Raw genomic sequence first — 23,010 nt, forward strand, 5'->3', positions numbered from 1 at the left:
ACACTGACTTGATGCATCCCACACTCCCCAGAGTGGGTATGCAGCTCTCCCTATAGGCACCTGCCATGATGCCCCAGACAATTTTGTTCCCCAACCTCAATTTGGGTCCAACTCAATCCTCCATCTGCCTCAACCTCCCCCACCCACTGATCTACCTGCCTCAGCCACCTTCTCCCCCCCCCCCACCCAACCCTGTCTCAGCCACCCCCCCCCCCAGCCACCTTTCCCCCCCCACCCAATCCCGGGTCAGCCACCCCACAGCCACCTTTCCCCCCCACCCAACCCCATCTCAGCCACCCCCCAGCCACCTTTCCCCCCCACCCAACCCCGTCTCAGCCACCCCCCCAGCCACCTCCCCCCCCACCCAACCCTGTCTCAGCCACCCCCCAGCCACCTTTCCCCCCCACCCCCGTCTCAGCCACCCCCCCAGCCACCTTCTTCCCCTCCACCCAACGCCATCTCAGCCACCCACCCCCGTCTCAGCCACCTTCCCCCCCCACCCAACCCATCTCAGCCACCTTCTTCCCCTCCACCCAACCCTGTCTCAGCCACCCCCAGCCACTTTCTTCTCCCCCACCCCGTCTCAGCCACCCCCCAGCCACCTTTCCCCCCCACCCAACCCCGTCTCAGCCACCCCCCCAGCCACTTTCTTCCCCCCACCCCACCCCGTCTCAGCCACCCCCCCCAGCCACCTTTCCTCCCCCACCCAACCCCGTCTCAGCCACCCCTCCAGCCACCTTCTTCCCCTCCACCCAACCCCGTCTCAGCCACCCACCCCCGTCTCAGCCACCTTTCCCCCCCCACCCAACCCATCTCAGCCACCTTCTTCCCCTCCACCCAACCCTGTCTCAGCCACCCCCCAGCCACTTTCTTCTCCCCCACCCCGTCTCAGCCACCCCCAGCCACCTTTCCCCCCCCACCCAACCCCGTCTCAGCCACCCCCCAGCCACCTTCTTCCCCCCCCACCCAATCCTGTGTCAGCCACCCTGCAGCCACCTTTCCCCCCCACCCAATCCTGTGTCAGCCACCCCGCAGCCACCTTTCCCCCCCACCCAACCCCGTCTCAGCCACCCCGCAGCCACCTTTCCCCCCCACCCAACCCCGTCTCAGCCACCACCCCCAGCCACCTTTCCCCCCCCACCCCACCCCGTCTCAGCCACCACCCCCAGCCACCTTTCCCCCCCCCACCCCCGTCTCAGCCACCTTTCCCCCCCCACCCCCGTCTCAGCCACCCCCCCAACCCCATCTCAGCCACCCCCCAGCCACCTTTCCTCCCCCAGCCAACCCCGTCTCAGCCACCCCTCCAGCCACCTTTCCTCCCCCAGCCAACCCCGTCTCAGCCACCCCCCCAGCCACCTTTCCCACCACCCAACCCTGTCTCAGCCACCCCCCAGCCACCTTCTTCCCCTCCACCCACCCCCGTCTCAGCCACCTTTCCCCCCCCCACCCAACCCGTCTCAGCCACCCCCCAGCCACCTTCTTCCCCTCCACCCAACCCTGTCTCCCCGTCTCCCCCACTTTCTTCTCCCCCACCCCCGTCTCAGCCACCCCCCAGCCACCTTCTTCCCCCCCACCCAACCCCGTCTCAGCCACCCCCCCAGCCACCTTCTTTCCCTCCACCGCAGCCACCTTCTTCACCTCCCCACCCGCAGTCACCAACTTTCACCCCCATCACTCCCCTCACCTCAGCACTCTGCTCCCGCCCTCAATCCCCCGAAACCCCCCACCACTGGCCCCTCCCTGCTCTCCACAGGGCCACGCCCCCTGCCCTTGGCCCCGCGGCAGCCGCACCCACCGAGGCCCCGCCCTGCCCGCGGGGCTCCCCCCTGTTGCCGGGTAACCGGCCGGGCCGCTCTCCCAGGCTCCGGGCTCACAGCGTGGGGGGGCTTCTAGGCTGGTGCCGCGGGTGCCGCTTGGTGACTCTGTAGCGGGGCGGGGATGCTGCTGCCCGGGGCCGCATCCCGCTGCCGCCAGGGCTCCTCTTTCTCCTGCTGCAGCCGCCGGGCACCTCCCAGCCCCCTCCCGCCGCAGCCGCCCGGGAGCTGAGCCCCGAAGCTAGCGGCACCATGAGCAGGAACCAGCCCCGCTGGGGGCACCGGGGTACGTGTGTGATAGCGGGGGAAGGGGCAGCAGGGCCTCAGGGGGAGACTGGCGGTGGGCTGGGACCGGGGGTAGGAAGGAAGGTTGTGAGGCGGAGAGCGACCGGGGCTCTCGGCGTAACGCGTTCAGTAGCCCCATCAGCACAACGCCACGCCCAGTTCTAGGGCAGAGACTTCCAAGCGTGCGGGGAAACCTCCGCCCTGAAAGGCTTTTGATTCGGAAACGCTCACGCTTGACGAAACTGACTTGACCCTCTCAAGCAGCTCTCTAACAAATCAGTCACATTCTATTTTCTGATCCTTCTGTTTTACCCCTCCCTCTTCTCCCCGAAGCCTGGTTCTTCATCCAGCTCTGCCTGGTCATATGTACCGATATTACTTGTATGGTATTATAAACCACACGCCACTTCTGTGTTTGCACAGCTCATGACTGCAAAATGCTGTAAACATTTTTTATGAAAGACACCAAAAATAAAATGTAGCACTAAAATACAGTACTTTATAGACCCTGACCTTTCAATATAAGAGGTAATGTTTGAGTGATTTTTATAAGATTTCAAAATATCTTGCTCATTATAATGAAAATTCAAGGAAGATGGGAAACAAAAAGGGGAGGAAATAGAAGAACATCTTCATTTCAAAGGCATAAATAATTACCTGCAAACAACATTGCATCACACAGTTCGTGAGGCTCTGAGAATATTCAACAGACAGAACCTTGGGACTTTGACTTTCCAGTTAGTTTAGCTGCATCACGGAAATGATGTTCTCAGTTCCAGAGTGCTCCCAGAATTTCTAATAGGTTGTTTCCTGTTAGTAAAGTAAGATACTAGTACGTATACACGCACTTTAGAAAACTAAGATACTGCAACATAAATGTTAAATAATAATGGCCTGTGTTCTGATGCACCGTTATTACTAATGTAAAGGATAGTGTCATCAAATATTTTAAGCACAGAATTTACATTTTCTTTAGGAAAAATATAAACTCTACTCATAAAAAAAGGGAGATTAGCAGGGACTCCAGTATCAATTTATTACCAGGGCAGTGATTAGGATGGCAGAACTTATGTGTGTACCAGAACATTAAGCAGAAGAAAATGGGGTTGTGAAAAAGACACTTATTTAAACACAGAAATTTGATAACTAACAAAAGTGGTATGCAGTTATGAGTTATTGAAATCTGGAAACATAAATCTGTTTTATAAATCTTATTTATTTTTAAAATATACCCAGACTGAAAAGGTCTTTAAAAAAGACATACTTTCAATAAAATCAGGCCATTTCCTGCTATTGACTTTTGGGGAGTTCTGCTTAAAAATAGTGAGATTTAATTATAAAGTGCCTTACACACATGCAATTTATACATTTATATAGAACCTTTCATCGTGAAGGATCCCAAATTGCTTTACAAACTGCACATAAGAATCACACCAATCACAGCTAAAATACAAACAGCTCAGTGGTGAAACATGACACCTGTTCAGCAGTGTATAGCACTCTACACAATTTAGAACAGGAAGTAAAAAGTACCCAATCCAGTTGAAAATTCAGAGAATTGGATAGGAAGTTGGAATTTGGCCAGACATTAGGGCTAATACTAACTCCAAGGAAACAAATCCTATCAATTCATTTATATTAAAGGCTGTGGTAGAGGAAATTGGTGGCAAGGTAATTAAAAAAAAATTGTTTGAGAATTTTGCTGTAAATGGTAATTAGAGTTTGTTTACCATTTTCTTTTGGTATTATACATAGGAACTTGGTTTTCTTGATTTTAAATATAGTTTTATCACTTTTTGTGTTGCAGAATCATATGTAAAAGACATTAAATACCCAGAGTCATCATTCCTCTCTGAATGGTAAGTTTGTTAATATGGCATGTGACATAAATGCGTGCAGTATTCTGTCACAAAATAAGTATTTTTTAAAAAGTAGGGATAACTTTCTTTGTAATTGGATTTACCAATAGCCTACTCTAACTATGCTTTGATACCAGAATAGGTTAAGGAGAATATGGGGAGATTGGTTCACGAAAGGTAGAAATTGTCTTTTTCTGAACGTATCAAGCTATTGCTTGTGTTACATAACATTTATAAGTTCAACATGTGAGGCCATCTTTTATCCTGAAGAAGAGAGAGATTGTATGAATATTCAGTTGTCATATACGGTTCTCCTTTCATGGGTAGAAAGGAGAATTGTGTACATCATTTATGCCATATTTGGACTTTAGCTAAGTAGAATACAGTGCTATACTGTCTGGTTCTCATTCTTTTCATGAATGTGAGGTATGGTATGTGTCTTCTCCTACAATTTGCTGTTCTAAAAATGTAGTCATGTAATCCTAAACATTTAGGATCTTTTATAGAGATAGGTGGTACCTTCTTGATTTTTGATGGCTCTGCAGCCCAAAGATTATGTTGGTTTTTTTGCTTCAATATTGCAAAACAAATGGGTATTCAATTAACTATTATTCCTACGAGTTACAATCCACCAAAAGTATTAGGTCACAGAAAAAATGTATTTTTCTGTTGACATTTAAATATGGTAGTGAATTATTTTCCTCTGTGTATAACCTTGGGGAGAACTGCATCCCTATCACAATTTTTGGTCATGACTATACAGAGCAAAAACCTTTTTTGTAATCATTGAAGACTATGCAAAAATCATCTAATTGAAGTTCCTTATATTTTGTGAAAAATTCTGAAGTTCAAAATGAGTTTGTGGATTTTTTCCCTTTAAACGTGGCATTTTGTTTGTTATTATACACACACACACACACACACACTAAACCACTGTGCTCTTGAATCACTGACAACAAAATCTAATTTGAATGATGCTGTTCTGCCTTATGGAAATAGAATCTATAAAATAAATTCCTTCCAGGGTTATCCTGAAAAAATACATAATTGGAAGAACACAATGTTTATTAAAACATACAAGAAAATCCTCATGTATGTTGTTGCCTCACCCTCTAGGCAATTTTTTTGGAGATCTAGTAAGGTGATTAGAAAATCACTATTTCTGACACTTCTGACTTAAAATTCCAACCACAAGTAAAGATGGCATGACATAGTTCATTCCAGAACGTGCTCATTTCAAGGCTGGTGAGATTGCTTTCAGAAACTGAACTGCCTTAATAATATCTGTTTGCATTCCAGTGGGCGATTCTGTTCCACATCACTAAGAACTTAAAGAATTTCTTGACATTATGGGTTTTTTAATAGCTTTTCTTTTCATTAACCTAAACAATTTTCCATTAACATACCAGTGTTACATCTGTTTGTTTAATGTCTGAAAGGATGATGTAAAACCACTGTAATGGTTCCTATACTGGTATCCCTCCATCCGAGGCCACCCCTCCCAACAGAGGGGCATATTGTTGAGGCAGCCCTACAATATTCCTGGTATCAGAACAGCCCATTGGAGTCATAGAAAACCAGTGTAAAATACAACTAACCACTGTCAGTTCTACTTCCAAGTACACCGCTACCTCGATATAACGCAACCCGATATAACATGGTAAAGCATCTCTACTACCTGTATTTTCCGTTCAAGTTCTGCTGTAAGGGTCCATGTCTCACACACATACAGAAAAATGGAGATGACCAAGTGGATGCAGCAGTTTCAGTTTGGATTCCAGGGAGATGTTCTTATTCCCTCCAAATTGGCTTTAGCTTTGCCACTGCTGCTGCTGTTTGCGCAGTTCTTGCCCGAATTTCTGCCTTGGATCCTTCATCAGTGATGATTGCCCCCAAATACTTGAACTGTTTCACTATCTCCAGCTCTTGTCCACTGACAGTGATAAGTGAGCTGATCCCATCACGTTTGTTTGTCATTAGCTTGGTTTTCTCTGCACTAATTTCCATGCCATATTTTGCGGAAGTTTCATCCAATCATTTCACAAGGTTGGCAAGTTCATCTTCGCTGCCTGCCAGGCCATCAGTGTCATCAGCGAACTGAAGATTTGAGATTGTTCACCCACCAATGCTGACTGTGCATAAGTGATCTTCTAGGGCATCAGTCATTATGCGCTCCAAGTAGACGTTGAATAGTGTGGGCGAAAGAAGGCGAAACCACTCTCCTATTGTGCCATTGACAAGAACTGCACTGCTGGCCTTGGCATACATTTGTTTAATGGTAAGAATAAGCTTACAACCAACATTGTACTACTTCATGGTTGCCCAGAGAGCTTCATGCCATACTCTGTCAAACGCCTTCTTGAAGTCAACAAAGATGTGGTAGATGTCCTGCTGGTGTTGTAAATACTTCTCATATAGAACACGAAGGTTGAAATTCTGTTCTGTGATACTTCTTCCAGTACAAAAGCCAGCCTGTTCTTCAGCGATGATATATTCTGCTTGTGGCTTCAATCTGTTCAATATGACTTTCAGCATCACTTTGCTAGGATGGCTAATTAAGTTTATGGGCCGGTAATTTTGACACAATTGCAGGTTGCCTTTCTTTGGCAGAGTGATGATTAGTGACTGTGTCCACGTGGAGGGCCACTCACTAGTCTGCCAGATCTTGTTGCAGATCTTGGTGAGTACATCTATTACTATTTCTCCTCTGAATTTCATCAGTTCAGCTGGGATGTTGTCAATACCTGTAGCCTTTCCGTTCTTGAGTGATTTCACAGTTGTCTCCACTTCTTCACATAGTATTGGAAAGTCATCCTCCTCTGTTGAACGTGGACTGTCTAAGACACTAGGATCTCCATTTGTCTGGCGGTTGTATAGATCAAAGCAGTAGTTTGTTCACCTATTGGTGATGTCCTTTTCTTCCGTAAGGCTGTTCCCTTCTTTGTCTTGAATTACGTTAGCTTTGGTCCATCTTTTCTTCATCAGATCTTTTACAACCTGGAAGGCTCATGTGCTAATTTTATTATTGATACACTCTTCAATTTTAGAGCATTGTTTTTCAATCCATATTTCCTTGGTCATCTTAATTCCTTTCTTGAAATATCTGCCAATTGCTCTGTATTTATCAGCTCCCTCAGTGCTGTTCTTGTCTCTCTTAAGTTCTCTTCTAATGTCACACATTTGTAGTATTTCATTTGTGACCCATGGTTTTGTCTTCTTATGATGTCAAGTATCAGAGGGGTAGCCGTGTTAGTCTGGATCTGTAAAAAGCAACAGAGAGTCCTGTGGCACCTTTAAGACTAACAGATGTATTGGAGCATAAGCTATCACGGGTGAATACCCACTTCGTCAGACGCAGCTTATGCTCCAATACATCTGTTAGTCTTAAAGGTGCCACAGGACTCTCTTCTTATGATAGGTTTCAGAGTAGCAGCCGTGTTAGTCTGTATGATCTCTTCTTATGATGTTTCCCAAGGATGTCCATTTCTGCCTCATTCATTACAGCATTGAAATTATTGGTCATTGTTTCTACGTCTTCCTCTAGAGCAAGCAGTGGGGCAAATTTTCCACCGATCATTGCTTGGAATGACTCTGCAATGTTTCTGTCTCTGAGTCTTTCTAAGTCAAACTTGGTTTTGGTGAACTTTGGCCTGACGATTTTCCTTAGCTGCAGCCAAAAATTTAGCTTCACAAGGTCGTGATCACTTCCAATATCAGCACCGGGGAAGCTCCTTGTTTTAGCTCTGTTAATCCCAGAACGAAATCGGTTTTGCACCATGATGTAGCCGATCTGGCTGTGATGTAGACCATTAGTGCATGCCATGTTGATTGTCTGGATGCTTTATGTGCTCCTAATGTGTTTGCAAGAACCAGATTGTTATAGCTGGCAAACTCCAAAAGTCTCAATCCTCTCTCATTGGTTACCGCATTACAGAAAGGGCCACAATAATCTCGCTAATCTGCCTGTGCATCAGTACCCACTTTAGCATTCCAATCTCCTTGTACAATCAGGATATCTTTCTTGTGTACCTTATCAATGATGTCTTGGAGCTGATTGTTAAAATCTTCAATTTTCTCATCATCATAGTCTCTTGTAGGGGCGTAGACTTGAACCACTGTGATATTAAATGGTACTGCCTTTAGGTGGATGGAAATGAGCCTGGTGGACATTGGGCGGCATCCTAATTCTGAATTCTTGATATCTTTATGCACAAGAAATCCTACACCATTGACATGTTTGTCCACTGTAATAGAGTACATGGCCTTTTTCTGTTAGTATCTCTCCAAAGTTCTTCCATCTGACCTTAGAGATTCCTACTAAGTGCCAGGTATATTGTTCGATTTCATACATGAGTTCTTTCAACCTCCTTATTTGTCTCAATGTCCTTACATTCCATGTGGCTATGGTGATGTTATCTCTTCCACGGATCCTCTTTGTTGGGGTTACACCAATAGTATACGTGTTGCGTCTACGTGTATACTTGTCGCATTTATTTATTTTATTTACTTATTACCCTGGTGGGAGAAGGATGGCATGGTCATTACTAACCAGGCTGTGATCAATCCAGGTATGGACATAATGGACTTGCTCATCATATGGTTGCACTATTCCTTAAATACTGTGTGTACATGTAACGCCGACAGGCCCCAGTCGTCGGCAGGCAGTATCGAACCGGGGACCTTAGTGCATGAGCTAAAAGCCAATTGGTTGTTAGCTAAGGCTGTAGAGCAGACTCGTTTTCTCTCTCTCTCTTTAAGTGATCTCAGTGCCACTAGATGGGACAGAACACCACACCTAGGTGGTGTATGGGTTACATTCTCAAATCACACCATGATTCTGAGCATCTAGAAGTTTCAGGCTTTCAATAGAGACCTTACATGTTACCCTTTATGGACAAATATCTTGTAAGCAATGTATTTGATGTAGTGAATTTGTCAGGTTTGAAACAAGAGTTGGTTACAAAGGTTCTGAGCTGAGTTTGCTGCCTTTCTAGCACTCATATCTCCTGACAGAATTAAACCTAGATCTTCTGCATAGTTGTGGGAAAAATCTTGTGGGATGGAGCTGGTGTAGTTCTGAGTCCAGGAGAATCATTTATGTCTGAGTTATTGCCTCATTGGTAGGCTCTAATTGACTTGCCAAAAGTTACACAAAATGTCTGACATAGCAGCTGAGGTGAAAGTAAGCTGGTACAATCCGGTACGGCATACTAGTAAGAAAGCCGGTACACAGCTACCATACAGGCAGGGCCGCTGATGTGGGGGGAGCAAAAGGGGCAGCTGTCCTGGGGCCCCGCAATTTAAAAGGGCCCGGGGCTCCCGGCAGTGGCTGGAGCCCCAGGCCCTTTAAATCGCCGCCAGAGCCCTGAGCGGCGCAGGCCGAGCAGCGCTGAAGGGCTGGCTAGGGGAGTCTGGCCCCAGCCCCGTCCCTTTCGCCCAAGGCCCCGCCCTTCTGGGGGCCCAGAGCTGCCCCCCCACCTTGCCCAGGACCCTGACCTCCCTGCGTACCAGTAAGTCCATTAACTTACTTTCACTTCTGCATAGCAGGGAATAAAACCTGGCTCTTCTCAGTCCCTGACCAGCATCCTAACCACTGAACCTCCTTCTCCTGTATTTTCATATTGTAGCTTGTATTCACTAGCCTCGATGTTCCATTAGCTCTCTGCTGTTATCTTGGTGGGTGGAAGAAAAGCTTTTGGGTGTTTTCTGACCACAAATCTACCCCCCCTTTTTCTTTGACTCATTTTTGGGTGGATGGAGTGAGGATGTGGCCAAATGACCATCCACTTCTGTTCTTGATTGGTTTGAATAGGGCAGGTAACTTTTTCCATGGGGTTTTGTAGTGGCTGACATCAATACCACCACCATAGATGCTGATACATAGTGGCAGCCAGTGATTTGCAGGATTGTATATTTGTGACCAGAAAAAGTTGTTTTTCACTATTAAAAAAAAAACTGACCCTGGTTCTTGAGCATTCAGTACACATTACTAAAGCTCTCTCTTAATAAATAAAATACATTTCATATTATTTTTCAAGCCCATGATTCTCAGTCTTTTTGTACTAGGGATCCAAAACCAGATTAGTTTAAGGCAACCCACCCAATCCCACAGTCCTTTGTTGCTACAAAAATTGTGAAATTAGATTGATAGCAAAAAACGCCAGATGGTTTGGAGTTTTGTGGGGCTATTGGCTGTTGGCATACATGCTAAAAGGTTGGGGAAAGAGGGGCTGTGGATGTTTATTGCCTGAGACTGTTTCGCCTTCCATAATGCACAGCCCTAAGCAATAGGAGTTCTGCGGCTTCAAGAGGCTATGGAGCAGCCAGCTAGACACCCGCTTGAAGTAATATTTTCCTTCTCCTGGAGCGGAATGTGGTGTGTGGTGAGGAAGAAATGGCTGAGAACCTGAAGCAAGGGTTGGGAATGGAGTAGGATGGAGGCAGGAGTTGGATGGAGAATAAGTGATTCTTTCCATCTCCTGCTCACACTCCTGCTGAGTCCTAGTGCCCATGGGATTTTACTGACTTGTTTTGTTCAGGTCAGCAGTCCACTTATGGGTAATTTCCCACATATTGAGAAGTCCTGATTCAAAGTGTCTATGTATGTTGACAACACGGTTTGTAACTTTTGAAAAACATCCATCACCTTACTCTTTAAACACATATTTGCATCCACGGTATCTTTTTCATTTCATATCTGAAACAGCAGATCGCTTTCATCTCAGGCATCAAAAGAACAAAAAATGCCAAGTCTAGTGTCTGACCACAAATATCTGAATAATAAAGCCTCAGGAAGATCATTGGGATGTTTTCCCTTTGAAAGTAACTGGAGGAGCGCATTGTTAAAGACAGAAAGGATAAAAAAAGGTAAATGGTTCAGCTTGTCATTTTATGGTCTAGTTAACTTCACTAAGAAGCTGTCCTTTCCAGTGCTGCAAATGTGTGTGCGGGGGGGGGGGGGGTAGGGGTGGGAGAGGGGGTAGAACTTCTAGTGCTGCATTTCTCCAAGCTTAATTTTTGGCATTCACAACCATAAGAGCTCCTTAATTAAGGCTTCTATATAATCAGTCTGTTGTGTGTATCTTTTCTTTATAAGGACCTGATCCTTCTCCTTTTAAAGTTAATAGAAATTTAATCATCAATAAGGCTACTTTTAGTATTTTTAGGTAAAAGTCACGGACAGGTCATGGGCAGTAAACAAAAATTCACGGCCCACAACCTGTCCATGACTTTTACTAAAAATACCTGTGACTAAAACTTGCGGGTGGGGGGAGCCTGCCCAGGGCCCCCGCAGGTGCCAGGGGAGGGAGGCCCAGGTGCTGTGAGGAGGGGCGGGTAGTGGCCTGGGACTCCCACTGGTGCTGGGAGGGTGGGGTTGGTGGGGCCGATAGGCTCCCTACCTGGCTCCGTGCCTCCCCCCCCCTCGCAGCAGCAGTAGAGTTTGGGTGTGGGAGGGGGCAGGGGATTCGGGCATGGGACGGGGTGAGGTGGGCTCTGGATGGCGCTTACCTGCGGGTTTGTCGGAAGCAGTGACATCCCTCTCGCTCAGCAGCTAGGTGGAGGCGTGGCCAGGAAGCTCTGCACGCTGCCTCTGCCTGCAGGCACCACCCCCGCAGCTCCCATTGGCAGATCTGCCTGAGCTGCCCCTGAGCCAGGCCCACCGGCCGCTGCGAAAGTCACAGATGTCACGGAATCTGTGACTTCCATAACTTCCGTGACAAACTCACAGCCTTAAGCAGACTTCAGAAGGAGCAAAATTTGGCCTTTAATTACTAATGTACCTTACATTTCCTGGTATTTCTAAGGGTTTCATATGACCATGCATTGAGTGAGACGTGGTTTTTGTGAAATGGCCTCACTTTTTAAAAACAAACAACCCATGTGTTTTTTCTCCCGATGATATATCTCTACTGATTTCATATTTAGTAAAAGGCGCTTAACAAACTCATCTCATTTATACTCCTTAATGTGTGTTCTAATTATGCTCAGATGCTAATATTTTATGTACACTTCTGTGACTATCTACTTTGAGCAGAATACTCTTCAACCTTTGACTTGAGAGACTGCGAGGAGAGTGCTGCCATACCAAACCTTACTCAAGGAGTCCAGAGCTATCAAGAAAACCCATCTCCTATTCTGCAGATGAAAAAAGGATTTGCATATGGTGCTGCTAAACCATTTCCAACTGGGTATATGTCCATAGTCAATGTTTTCATATAAAAAGTATTTGTTTTTAGAACATTTTAGCTTTTTAGAATCAAAGTGCACCCTGGCATATTGCACCTGAAAAGACTTGTAAAAGAGTCCAGGTATTTGATAGCTTTGTCAAATGAGTATTTGCTGAAGAGAGTGGGAAGTGAAACTTCTAGTTTATTTTTTCACATCAGCCTTGAGTAATGCAGAAGAATAATGTAAAAAGTGTAAACAATTCTATGGATGTACTTCTGTTGAGTCAATGCAGCAATAAAGCAAAGATTGTCTTATGTCCAAATCCAGAGTAGGTTCCAAGGCACATCCCATATATACTATTAACTCACTGACACTCAAAGTCAGTATTAATTCTGTAGCATGGCACAATGTCAGACTTGAAGCCATTGCTAGAGGGCAATCAGCAGTTTTTTCACCTTACCAGAATCACAAGAAATAAAGCTGTTCTCCTAGTAAATTCCAAGTGTAGCTGTGAAGAGCAATGATGCTTCTGCGTTCTGCTAAATAGAAGATTTTGTCAACAGAAAAGAAGTTAATCCTTTTGATTGGAAAAAGAGGATCCACATCTGGAAATATGTAGATCTCTTACTGTTCTTATAGAAAGTACCTTTCTAGACACATTTCTGAAATAATTCTATCCTTATATCTTGGGTCTAGCCCTCTAGAACTAATTTGTGTGTTAGTCAAGATAGTAAGTTAATCCATACTTCCTACAGGCATCAGGAGTGCCTTTTAGATACAGAGAATATCTACCTTGTTAGCAGTGACCAGATGTTCAATAGTCATTGTAGAAGAAAAACTATGAGGATTATTACCTTGAAGTTAATTTTGCGATATTTCAAGCTTCCTTCTCAGCATTTTGCTTTGTCTCACAGTGTTCTTACTAAGAACCTATTGTCTGTGCTCCTCTTTGTATCTAATAATTGATATCTGTTTGCTTCAGTTGGAACGCCATGCTTCCCACACAGGTGTCCACCGAACTTACGTATATAAACAGGGGAGTAACTTTTCTCAACAGATATGTTTCTCTTCACTCCCTCCCCTGTCTCCCATCCCTTGGTCCCTCCCCATATAAAAGATGTGAGGGGGACAAGTCCCCTCCTTGTAATTACACCAGTGCTATCCACAAAGTAGTTTTGTCTAGGACTTTTTTCTTGTGGTCTTCAGTATGGTTTACAAACTGCTGCCATGTGCGGATAAGCTGTCTGGAGTCATTTCTGGACATAAATAAATATGATGGGTAAACAATGGCAAAAATAGCATGTGGCACTTAGTTTTCAACATACTAAGTCCCTAAAAATATGCTGTTTTCAGCGAAATATAGTATATGTAATATTCTGCTATCATTAGCATGTATTGCACTTCATATTTTTGTTACAACTTGCTCATGCCAGTGAATCTTTTCTGAATCATTGTTCTTGATAATGATAAAGCAAACAATAATTAATTACAGAGTAATATAATCTGTACTCAGTAAAAAGAGTGGCCTTTCATACATTCATTCTTACTCCTTAAAACAGTTTGCCAGAAATTCACCCATTATTGAAATTTTTGTTGGACTGTCTCTCCTAACAGACTGTAGCTGGAATTTAGTCATAATTCTCCTATGATTTTATAATCAAAAATACTACTTAAAGGATTCTTATTTCAGACACATGTCATCTCACAATGTTAATGATCTTTGTTCTGGGATGGTATTCAGTGAAGCATGTTATACAATGGATTATCATTTTAATACAGACTTCCGTTATCTATTTAAATCTTGTTCTAATTGTTTTTAGTTCTTATAGTGAAGATGAGCATAATTGTGTGCCAACTTCATACATACTTCCACAGACCTCATCACAGTACTTAGGATACGAGTTTTGCAAAAATAGGTAAGTCTCCATTTTAAATTATTATGTATCACCATTCCCTGAAGAGTTAAGGAAAGATTTTAAGTTACTGAATATGCAAAGCGATCTTAGTAATATGGTTCTTAAACGGTTGCTCCTTTTTAACTGCCTTTTTTCAATATGTATGCAGTGTTGTTGTAGCTGTGTTGGTCCCAGGATATTAGAGAGACAAGTGGGTGAGGTAATATTTTTTATTGGACCAACTTCTGTTGGTGAGAGAGACAAGCTTTCGAGTTTACACAGACCTGAAGAAGAGCTCTGTGTAAACTCAAAAGCTTGTCTCACCCACAGAAGTTGCTCCAATAAAAGATATTACCTCACCCACCTTGTCTCCATTCCTCCAATATGAAATTTTGCGACCTCTTATTTCTGTGATTGAGATACTGGATTAGGGGCTTCTTCTGGGTGTGATGGAGACTAATTGCTCCAGCTTTCAAGCACAAATTAATTAATGCACACTAATAAGTAAAACTTGTGTCCTATTTTCCATAACACCAAACAAAATCATTTTGCTCTAGCAGTACATTCTCTCTGCCCTGGCAGTATTCCAGAATTCTTAGACTTTCAGTTTATAGTGCAATATTGCTTGTGAGGGACAAACATTTTAATTTAGGAAGAGAGCCAAGTGGCTCTCAGATAATATAACTAATTTTACCGTATTCCTTGTGATTCTGGACCCATGTTTCAATTTGAAAGAACCAGGTCTATGTACTTTTTATGGATTTTACTAAAAAGAATAAGCAAGCACATATTTAGATTAAACAAATATATCGATAAGGCAAAAACTACTATAACTTTAGTAAACTAAGAATGAAACAATACAATAATCAATTAAGATCACAATTGAGATTAAATCAGTAGATCAATGAGTTAACAGTGACATTAGTTTAGATATTTAGTGTAGTTATAGCTGTGTCAGTCTCAGGATATTAGAGAAACAAGGTGGGTGAGGTAATATCTTTTATTGAACCAACTTCTGTTGGTGAGAGAAAAGAGCTCTGTGTGGCTTGAAAGCTTGTCTCTCTCACCAACAGAAGTTAGTCCAATAAAAGATATTACTTCATCCAACTTCTCTCTCTAAATAGTTTAGATTATCATTTATCAAATCATTAAATTAATAAGCAGGTAATCAGATTATATCAGGAGGCTGACCCAAGGAAAAATTGCTTTTATTTAATCAATAGACTGAAGGAGATAGTTGTTGTCCTTTAATCTAACAACTCCAGTGAGGGATCCTGTCTTGACTGTGAAATCAATCGTCAACCAAATATAGGACGTGACTGTCGGTTTTAAGTTTAGATAATGACTGAGGGAGATTCAGTGGGGTAGCCAGCATGGGATATTTGGGTGGGTCCTGTCTTTGGGTGGGCAGGCAGTTATGGGGGGAAAGAGGGGGAGCAGGACAGAAGGAATGTGGGCCCACCTCCCCCAGCCCCCTGCAGACAGCCTTGCAGGGGGTGATGCAGGGCCAGCTCCAGTGGAGGAAGCACATGCCTGGGGCGGCACATGCTAAGGAGTGGCATGCCGTCCATTCTTGGGGCGGCTTTGGCAGTTCAGGCGGCATTTTTTTTTTTTTGCTTGGGGCGGCAAAAATGGTAGAGCCAGCCCTGTACCTTAGATACTGCCAGTTCCTTCTTTCCTAGTTCCACCCCCTCAACAAAAAAATTTACTCATTTTCCCACATGTTGGATGCTCCTCCAAACCAAATCTATAGGCTTGTCTAGACAGGGAATTCTCAGGAAAGTTAGCATGAATTAAGTATATGAATTTAAAGTACAATGGCCTCTTCTGCACTAGCTCCCTGTATGGACACACTTATTCTGCACTAAGAGTGCCTTTTTGTGCTTTAACTTAATCCATTTTCAATGTCAGTTCCACACAGCAGTGCAAGTAGGCCGGTAAGCTCCGGTATGCCATACCAGCAAGATATGTATAGCCGGTATGGCATACCAGCAAGACACAGGAGGAGCCGGTGACCCCATGCCTCTTCTGGTGTGGCTGTACCACCCCCAACCCCGCCCCCTGCCCTTCCACGGAACTGCCTCTCCTCTGGCTCCATCTGTATAGCAGCAACCCCACCAGAGGACAGGGCTGGGGGGGTGGGGCTGGGGGTGGTACAGCTGTCGGAGGAGCTGCCGGCATTCTGCTCTTTTCCCTGCTTCTTTCCCAGCGGGGAAAGGTGCAGAACCCCCAGCACCGCTTCCCCAGCCCTGTTCTCCAGCAGGGCTGCTGCTGTAGTATGAGGACAGAGACACAGCTCCGTGGAAGGGCAGGGGTTGGGGCTGGGACTTTTGCTCCTTTCCCCGCTAGGAGGGGCAGCAGGGAAAGGAGCAGAATGCTGGAAGCTCTCCGGCAACTGTACCACCCCCAGCCCTGCCCATCCAGCCCTGTCCTCTGGCGGGGCTGCTGCTGTACAGATAGAGCCGGAGGACGGAGACGCAGGGCTGTGGAAGGGCGGGGGTGGGGGCTGGAGGCAGTAGAGGAGGCTGGAGGAGCTGCTGGCGTGGGGCTGACCAGCGGCTCCATGTTCTGCTCCTTTCCTGAAGTCTCCGGCGCAGCAGGAGGAGGACAGAACACCCCCGCTCCAGTAACATGGGATGGATCATGGGGAGGGAACTGGGAGAGCGTGGGGGCCCTGGGCTGGGGATAGGGTGGGGAGGAGTCACATGGAGTCACATGGGGAGGTCATGTGTCCACCCCCTTAGTTTGTGCCCCCCCCCGTACTGGTAAGAAATGGATTTTACTTGCACCACTGGTTCCACACTAGCTATTCCAAGGCTTTTCTTTTTGTAGATAAACTCTAGGTTATTTAAGCTTCCCACATACTTACGCCTGTTCCCTTCCTACATTTTTAAAGCATGTGCTATAGTTTTACCAGGAACATTCAGTCTTTAGGCTACTTATGGTTAGTGCAGTGTTTCCCAAACCTTCAGAAGTTGAGACCCCCTTCAGGAAAATAAAATCAGCTGCGCTCCCCTTCAGCTCTACTGTATGTTGTTAGAGGCCTTCCCATGATATAGATCTTCATAATATACTTCCTTGCCTTTCTTACCTGCTTATGTCACTGGGCTCTAAGTTAGCACCCATTGAAATAAATGTGACAGTTCATACCTCAAAACTGCCTGGTTTGTTTAAATGAAGATTCTGGAGAATAATTGAGAGGTTTGGCTAGTTCTTCACCTGCCCCCACAAAAGGATGCATCCCCCATTTGGGAAACATTTTAGGGCTGGGAGTGATGGGGAAATAACTGGTGAAAATCAATATTACCAGCAGAGCCTTTCTTGCAATACCAATTGAGATAGAAATCCTGCCCTTCTTCGTCACTTTTTGAAAGACGACTACTTCCTTCTGCAGGGGAGACATAACTGTGGTGGATCTGCAGAAGAGAGGACTAGATTCTTGGAACCCAAGTCCACTGAAGATGCCAGCCATTCATGATGGAGGTGGAGAGATAGGAGCTTTGAGGTAAGGAATTTTTAGTGGAGGTGGGGGAAATGTAACCCCAGTTCCCTTATGAAAAGAAACACAAGATATGGCATATCTACAGGAAAGGGGGAATCAGGGAAAAGAGAAACAGAAGGACAGTGGTTTAAGCATTACTGTGAAAAGAACTTTTTTGCTTGTGTAAGCTGCATCTCCACTTGGAGAGTTGCCAGTATAGTTCTATTGGTGTGTCTATACCAGCAAATCCTCCAAGGCCTGAAATGGCAGAGCACTGGAGAGAGTCATATATGGAAAGGAATCTGTACAAAAGGTAGCTAGAGGGAGGAGGGATGTTGGTGGAAAAGATCAGACTGTTCTGTGCTCCTCAGGCAAAAAGGTTAGTATATATGCACTTGTGTTACTTTCTAGTGACTTGTTTGAAAAACATTGGGCAGAAAACTGGATGCTCTATCATCTTTGTGTTCAACATTTTACTTATTGTAATTAGTAACATAGAGGCCATTATAGTCTGGTGAAATAAAATTCCAGAATGGGAAAAAGTTAAAAAGGCTACAAATGTGGTTACTACTTTAAAATTGAATGGAACATGTACAGTTAAGTACCAGATTAGGATGGTTTCATATCACTAGCCCTAAATGTCAAGGGATATATCCTAGCCTTCTGCTCAATCCCTTTGTGCCATTCTGGTAGTATAAAGGGGATGAAGGGCTGTCCTAAGAGAACAGCTGCAAACTCCTGTGGTGTAGGGGGAATCCCTGGTGGCATAAAGAAAACATCTATTTTTATATATCTAACAAAAAATGTTCTTTATAGTTACTTTTGGAGATGGACTGGTTTGACCTACCACCTCCTGACCCAAAAGTACTGTCTGCAGAAAAGAGCCGCAATAGGTGGTAAATCCTTCCCATTCCATTCAATGAGATTTAGGAGGTTTTTTTCTTTGCTGTTCTTTATTGTCTATAGTTGTAGCAATTGATTTGATAGTCTCTGCCTCTGAGCCTTTCAAATTTTGCTGATTGTGGGTAGTTTGAAAGGCTCGGAGGCAGAGACTATCAAAGTACCCAAAATCCCTAACAAGCCCTAACTCGTCTATAGATAGAGTACCAGGCTAGGAAATAGCAGATCTGGGTTCCGTTCCCAGCTCTACCGCTGATAAACTTGCCCTATGCCACAGAGCATAATTTCTGTGCCTCAATTTACCCATCAGCATGAGGATAATAGGCATATCAATATTAAGGAATTAATATTTGTAAAGTGCTTTTAGGCAGTTGGATGGAAAGGGCTATGGAAATATAAAATGATTATAGAATTCAAGAATCCTTTCAACCTCTCATCAACAAAACAGTCTTTCTCAACTCCCTTGGATCTTTGGGAACATCATTAGGAAAGACACTAATGACTTTCCATACATACATACAGTGAATAAATCTAACCATTTTTTTATTTGTGTTCTCTATAAAGTGGGTGTTTTTTATTCAGATATATTAATTCCAAGACTTTTAACTGTGACATCCATAGATCCAAGAAGAATAACCACATTTCCAGCATATGTTCACTTCCAGCGGGACCCAGATACAAGTTTGGTAAGAAATGTATAATGCGTGTATGATTTTAGTGTTCAGCTCTTGTCAGATTCTATTAGAACTGAGGAGTTGTAGAAGGGGTAACTCTAAGGGCTTGTTTACATGGACAGTTAGTTTGTGGCAACTGAGGTGTGAATCTACCCCACCCTAGCCTGCTACATACTTTGTGGATTCTGCTGACATGCATTAACAATTTGTTAATGAGCTTTAATCTAGTCCTCTTTGAAAGAGGATTACATCCCCAGCTTGTCACAAACTCACTGTTGCTGTAGACAAGCTCTAACTTGTCAATGCTTTAGTTGTCTTGTGCCATATTAGTCTGTATCCACAAAAACAATGAGGAGTCCGATGGCACCTTAAAGACTAAAAGATTTATTTGGGCATAAGCTTTCGTTGATTAAAAAAACCCACTTCGGTGGGGGGGTTGCCCTCAAAAGCTTATGCCCAAATAACTCTATTAGTCTTTAAGGTGCCACCGGACTCCTTGTTGTTCTTTTGAAAACTGTTTCCTCTGTGATAAAACTTCTTGAAGTTCTAGTGATTACATATATTTATTGAAGGGATAATGTTTACAGTGAAGTGTATGAAGAAATAACACCTTTTGCAGGCAGTTAAAAATGAGAAAAGCTGGGTTGGATAATTGTAAAACACCTATTTTGAGTATACTGTCATCAACTATTAGGAATTATTCCTGTTCTAAGATGACAGAAGAGTCACATGAATAGATGTTTCTTGGTTTTTCTGTTGATTTTTTTTTTCATTATTATTATTATTATTATTATTATTATTATTATTTTTTGGCTCAATTTCTATTTTTCAGTTCAGTTTCATGAATAGTTGTCTGTATGGAAAGGGTAGTGTGAGACAACACATATACTTAGGTCATTTGTGAGACAATGACATTTCACTTTTTCATGGCTGTGATTGGAAGAAATTTAAATAATGCACAAAATTATTACTATAACAGAGGCTACTTGGCACTCAGAGGGCTTTATGAAGTGTTTTGTAGCTGTAGACTTCACAGAATCTTCCCACTATCCACATTTTGCACATGGGGAAACTGCGACAGAGGCTGTGACTGTCAGAGCTGGGATTAGAACTGAAGTTACTGGTTGCTAATCTTGTGCTCCAGGAGTAGAATACTGGTCTCTAAACAGTATGATGAGATCAGAGAAAAGATTACGCAAATGAACCCACTGACCTCCAGTGTCACTACATTTGAGGAGGAAAATAACTACCAACAAGTACATGAAACATCTGTGTTGTAACTTTTTCATTAGAAGACTATCTCTGAAAAGTGCTACTTCTAAACTCACTTGACCATATTAGCCACTTAAACTTTGTTATGCTGAAATATCGATCTAGCAAGTACTGTTTTTAGGTTAGTTTGGTTCCAAACCACAATTGTATTTATACTGCTTGGAAGGGTTAGTAGGTAGCAAATTAATCTGTCAACAGTATCCTGTGTAATAGTTTAATATTTGTAATGATACTGAAATAAAAATGTCTCCAGATACAATGCATACCTTTGTTATTAAAAGCCCCTTATGTAAAAATATTTCTGCATGTGTAGGTAGATGAGCTAAAAAGTAATGTGAAAAGAAGTAGGAGAAAATGAATAATAGTGGGACTGAAAACCAGACAGAGATCTGTTTTTTTAATAATTTGCCAAAAATATTCGTTTAAAATGTTAGTATCATACATGTTTTTAGCAACTTTTGCTTGTCCACTGCCCCTTTCAATATGGATTTGACTGTTGAGATGTTCACCATTTAAAAATACATATACTGTCAAGACTTGTTTTCTAGAATCCTATATCCCCATGTTGAGGTTTTAAGTTGAAAGTGGAATGCCAAATTTTAGAGTTAGACTAGTGATTCATTAAACACAAACCAACCTTTCAAGTAACTCTGCTGAAGACATATTTTTTATTAAAGGTACTTAAGACCTACCTGATTTAGTATGGTAGAATCAGTGGGTTTTTCCTGCCCCTTAGGTCATCACCATTTCACAGATCCTTTTGCTGGAGCTCCACCTGAATACGTACAGAGACTCTCTGAAATAAAATCATTTCAGTGTGAAACTATACGTCAAGAGAAAAACAAAAAATTGAAAAGGGGCAAGAAAGAAGAAACATGGACAAGCTGATGGGCAAGAAACAAGCTCTTGTGTACACTATTTTGTGAGCTTAGATTGTTTTGCCCACTGAAATACAAAAACTTTGCTTTTAAATACAGTATGATGCTAAATAATGATTTACCTGAAAACCTGTTTAATGTAAATAAACTGTAAATACCAAATCTTGTGATATATTTAATAAATATTTTATATATTTATACAGAGCAGCGTGCAGTGCTTTCATTAAAAAGTAATAACTTGAGTCTGAAAGATATGGATTACAGTTTGTATAATGTAGACTTGAAATATTATTCTTTAAATGAGAAGCAGACCTTTGATTGTATTAACTCTGCCACTAAAAACCAGCTACGTGTACACATGAAAAATAGACTTCTATGGTGGAAACTATAGTACATTTAATCTTCAATAAATTTACTTCTGTACTAGATAAAAGGGTAATTGTATATATTTTTAATGATCTAATCTCATTTTGCAGTTTAATATATGCAATTACTGTTCAATTAATAATGAGCATATTTAGAATGGGAAAAATTTCCACTGGGTGGCATAGTTACTCCCATATAAAATCCACTATTTGTATATCATCAATAAACTTTGGGGCCAGATCTTCCTCCCTTTCATAAAATTTGCCTCTACTAATCTGGCTCTGAGTAGATTCAGTTCCCTCCTCCTGCCCAAACCTATGGTAGCTCCTCTGGGGGACTGCCTTCAGAATTGTGGGAGATAGGCAAGAGGAGAGATAGGTTTCCCTGGATTTTCTCCTTCTCCCATCCCATCCCAAACATTCTGGGGAAACCAACATACATTTTGTCTATATATTAATTTGTGATTGCTTCATACCATCAGAGGGCAAGATATCTTTTGGAGGAGTAAAAGTAGGGAAGTCCCTGGAAACATGGCTCCTGTAAGAGCTGTACTGGTGTTTCCTCGGGATCCCCTATGATAGAAACCCAAAACCGCTTCCAAATAGAATGAGCAAATTCTGCATTCATGATGGAAGAATTCCTAGGAACTGCAGCTTGAAAGCTCAATTGTCTCCTCCACATGGATTATTGCTGCTTAAAGGAAATGAAATCCTTAACAGCCACAAACTACTTTAGGCCAATATTATTTTAAAAATATGCCGCTAATTTTCTGCAAGTAATTAGAAAAACTTCCTGCTAGGTAAAGAGTAGTGCACAAGCAATGTCTAATGTTCTTTAAAATCCATTAATAAAAGCTGGTGAAGCAATACTTCAAGTATTGTGTACAACTAGAAATTTGATAATCCCTGGTTCTCTTCCAGGAACTCACACTTGCAGTACCTGTTTTAGAGTTCAAAGAAAAAAATGATTTGTAGTGTTTGAGTGACATCAGTCATCGCATTGTAAAAGTGGTGATGTTTCCCCTTCCTGGCTTGTAACTTGATATTTTCTCAGTTATTTTGTCCAAATCTAACAAAAGCAAGGGATAGCAAATATTAGAAGAACTGGAATATCAATTGCCATTCTCCTATCGGTAAACACTATTTCTTATATTTTATATAGCATCATTCAACTCAAAGAATTTTAGGGCATGCTAATCAAGTAAGTCTATACAGATTTAAAATAAACTTCCCTGACCACTGAAATGCTGCCCGCTCTGGATCTTGTATGGTATTTTCCCAACTACAGAAATAACTTGTAATAAATATATATATATGCAATTCATTGAGATATTTCACATAGGAAAAAATGTACATGCAACAATGCAATGAGAATAAACTAATCCTTTTTCTGTTCTGAATGTAGCATCATATTAGAG

The 23,010-nt window shown here is 43.0% G+C and overlaps 1 protein-coding gene across 5 annotated transcripts; it reads left to right on the top strand.

Annotated features, from left to right (window-relative positions):
* The first annotated feature begins 1,784 nt into the window (after positions 1-1,784).
* On the top strand, positions 1,785-21,390 carry C2H8orf89 (chromosome 2 C8orf89 homolog). Of its 5 annotated transcripts, none has more exons than XM_065585731.1 (8): positions 1,785-2,100; positions 3,907-3,958; positions 10,665-10,825; positions 11,994-12,147; positions 13,948-14,043; positions 17,417-17,527; positions 19,025-19,089; positions 20,057-20,603. In XM_065585731.1, the coding sequence occupies exons 1-8, from the start codon at positions 2,067-2,069 to the stop codon at positions 20,206-20,208; spliced, it is 825 nt and encodes a 274-aa protein (XP_065441803.1). In that variant the 5' UTR covers positions 1,785-2,066; the 3' UTR covers positions 20,209-20,603. The 5 variants fall into 5 exon arrangements, with proteins under 5 accessions (XP_065441803.1, XP_005306856.2, XP_023958572.2 ...); XM_005306799.4 differs by lacking the exon at positions 20,057-20,603 and adding an exon at positions 21,086-21,390 and having other exon boundaries at positions 1,786-2,100; XM_024102804.3 differs by lacking the exon at positions 20,057-20,603 and adding an exon at positions 21,086-21,390 and having other exon boundaries at positions 1,786-2,100; positions 10,668-10,825.
* Positions 21,391-23,010: the final 1,620 nt, after the last annotated feature.

This window comes from Chrysemys picta, chromosome 2, assembly GCF_011386835.1.
Source record: "Chrysemys picta bellii isolate R12L10 chromosome 2, ASM1138683v2, whole genome shotgun sequence".
Lineage (NCBI taxonomy): Eukaryota > Metazoa > Chordata > Testudines > Emydidae > Chrysemys > Chrysemys picta.

Bases quoted from the DNA above. Each gene is read 5' to 3' on its own strand.
- C2H8orf89 (XM_065585731.1), top strand. From the start codon at position 2,067: ATGAGCAGGAACCAGCCCCGCTGGGGGCACCGGG. The intron at 10,826-11,993 runs GTAAATGGTTCA...TACTTTGAGCAG, and splicing joins GACAGAAAGGATAAAAAAAG to AATACTCTTCAACCTTTGAC. The intron at 19,090-20,056 runs GTAAGAAATGTA...TTACTATAACAG, and splicing joins GGGACCCAGATACAAGTTTG to AGGCTACTTGGCACTCAGAG.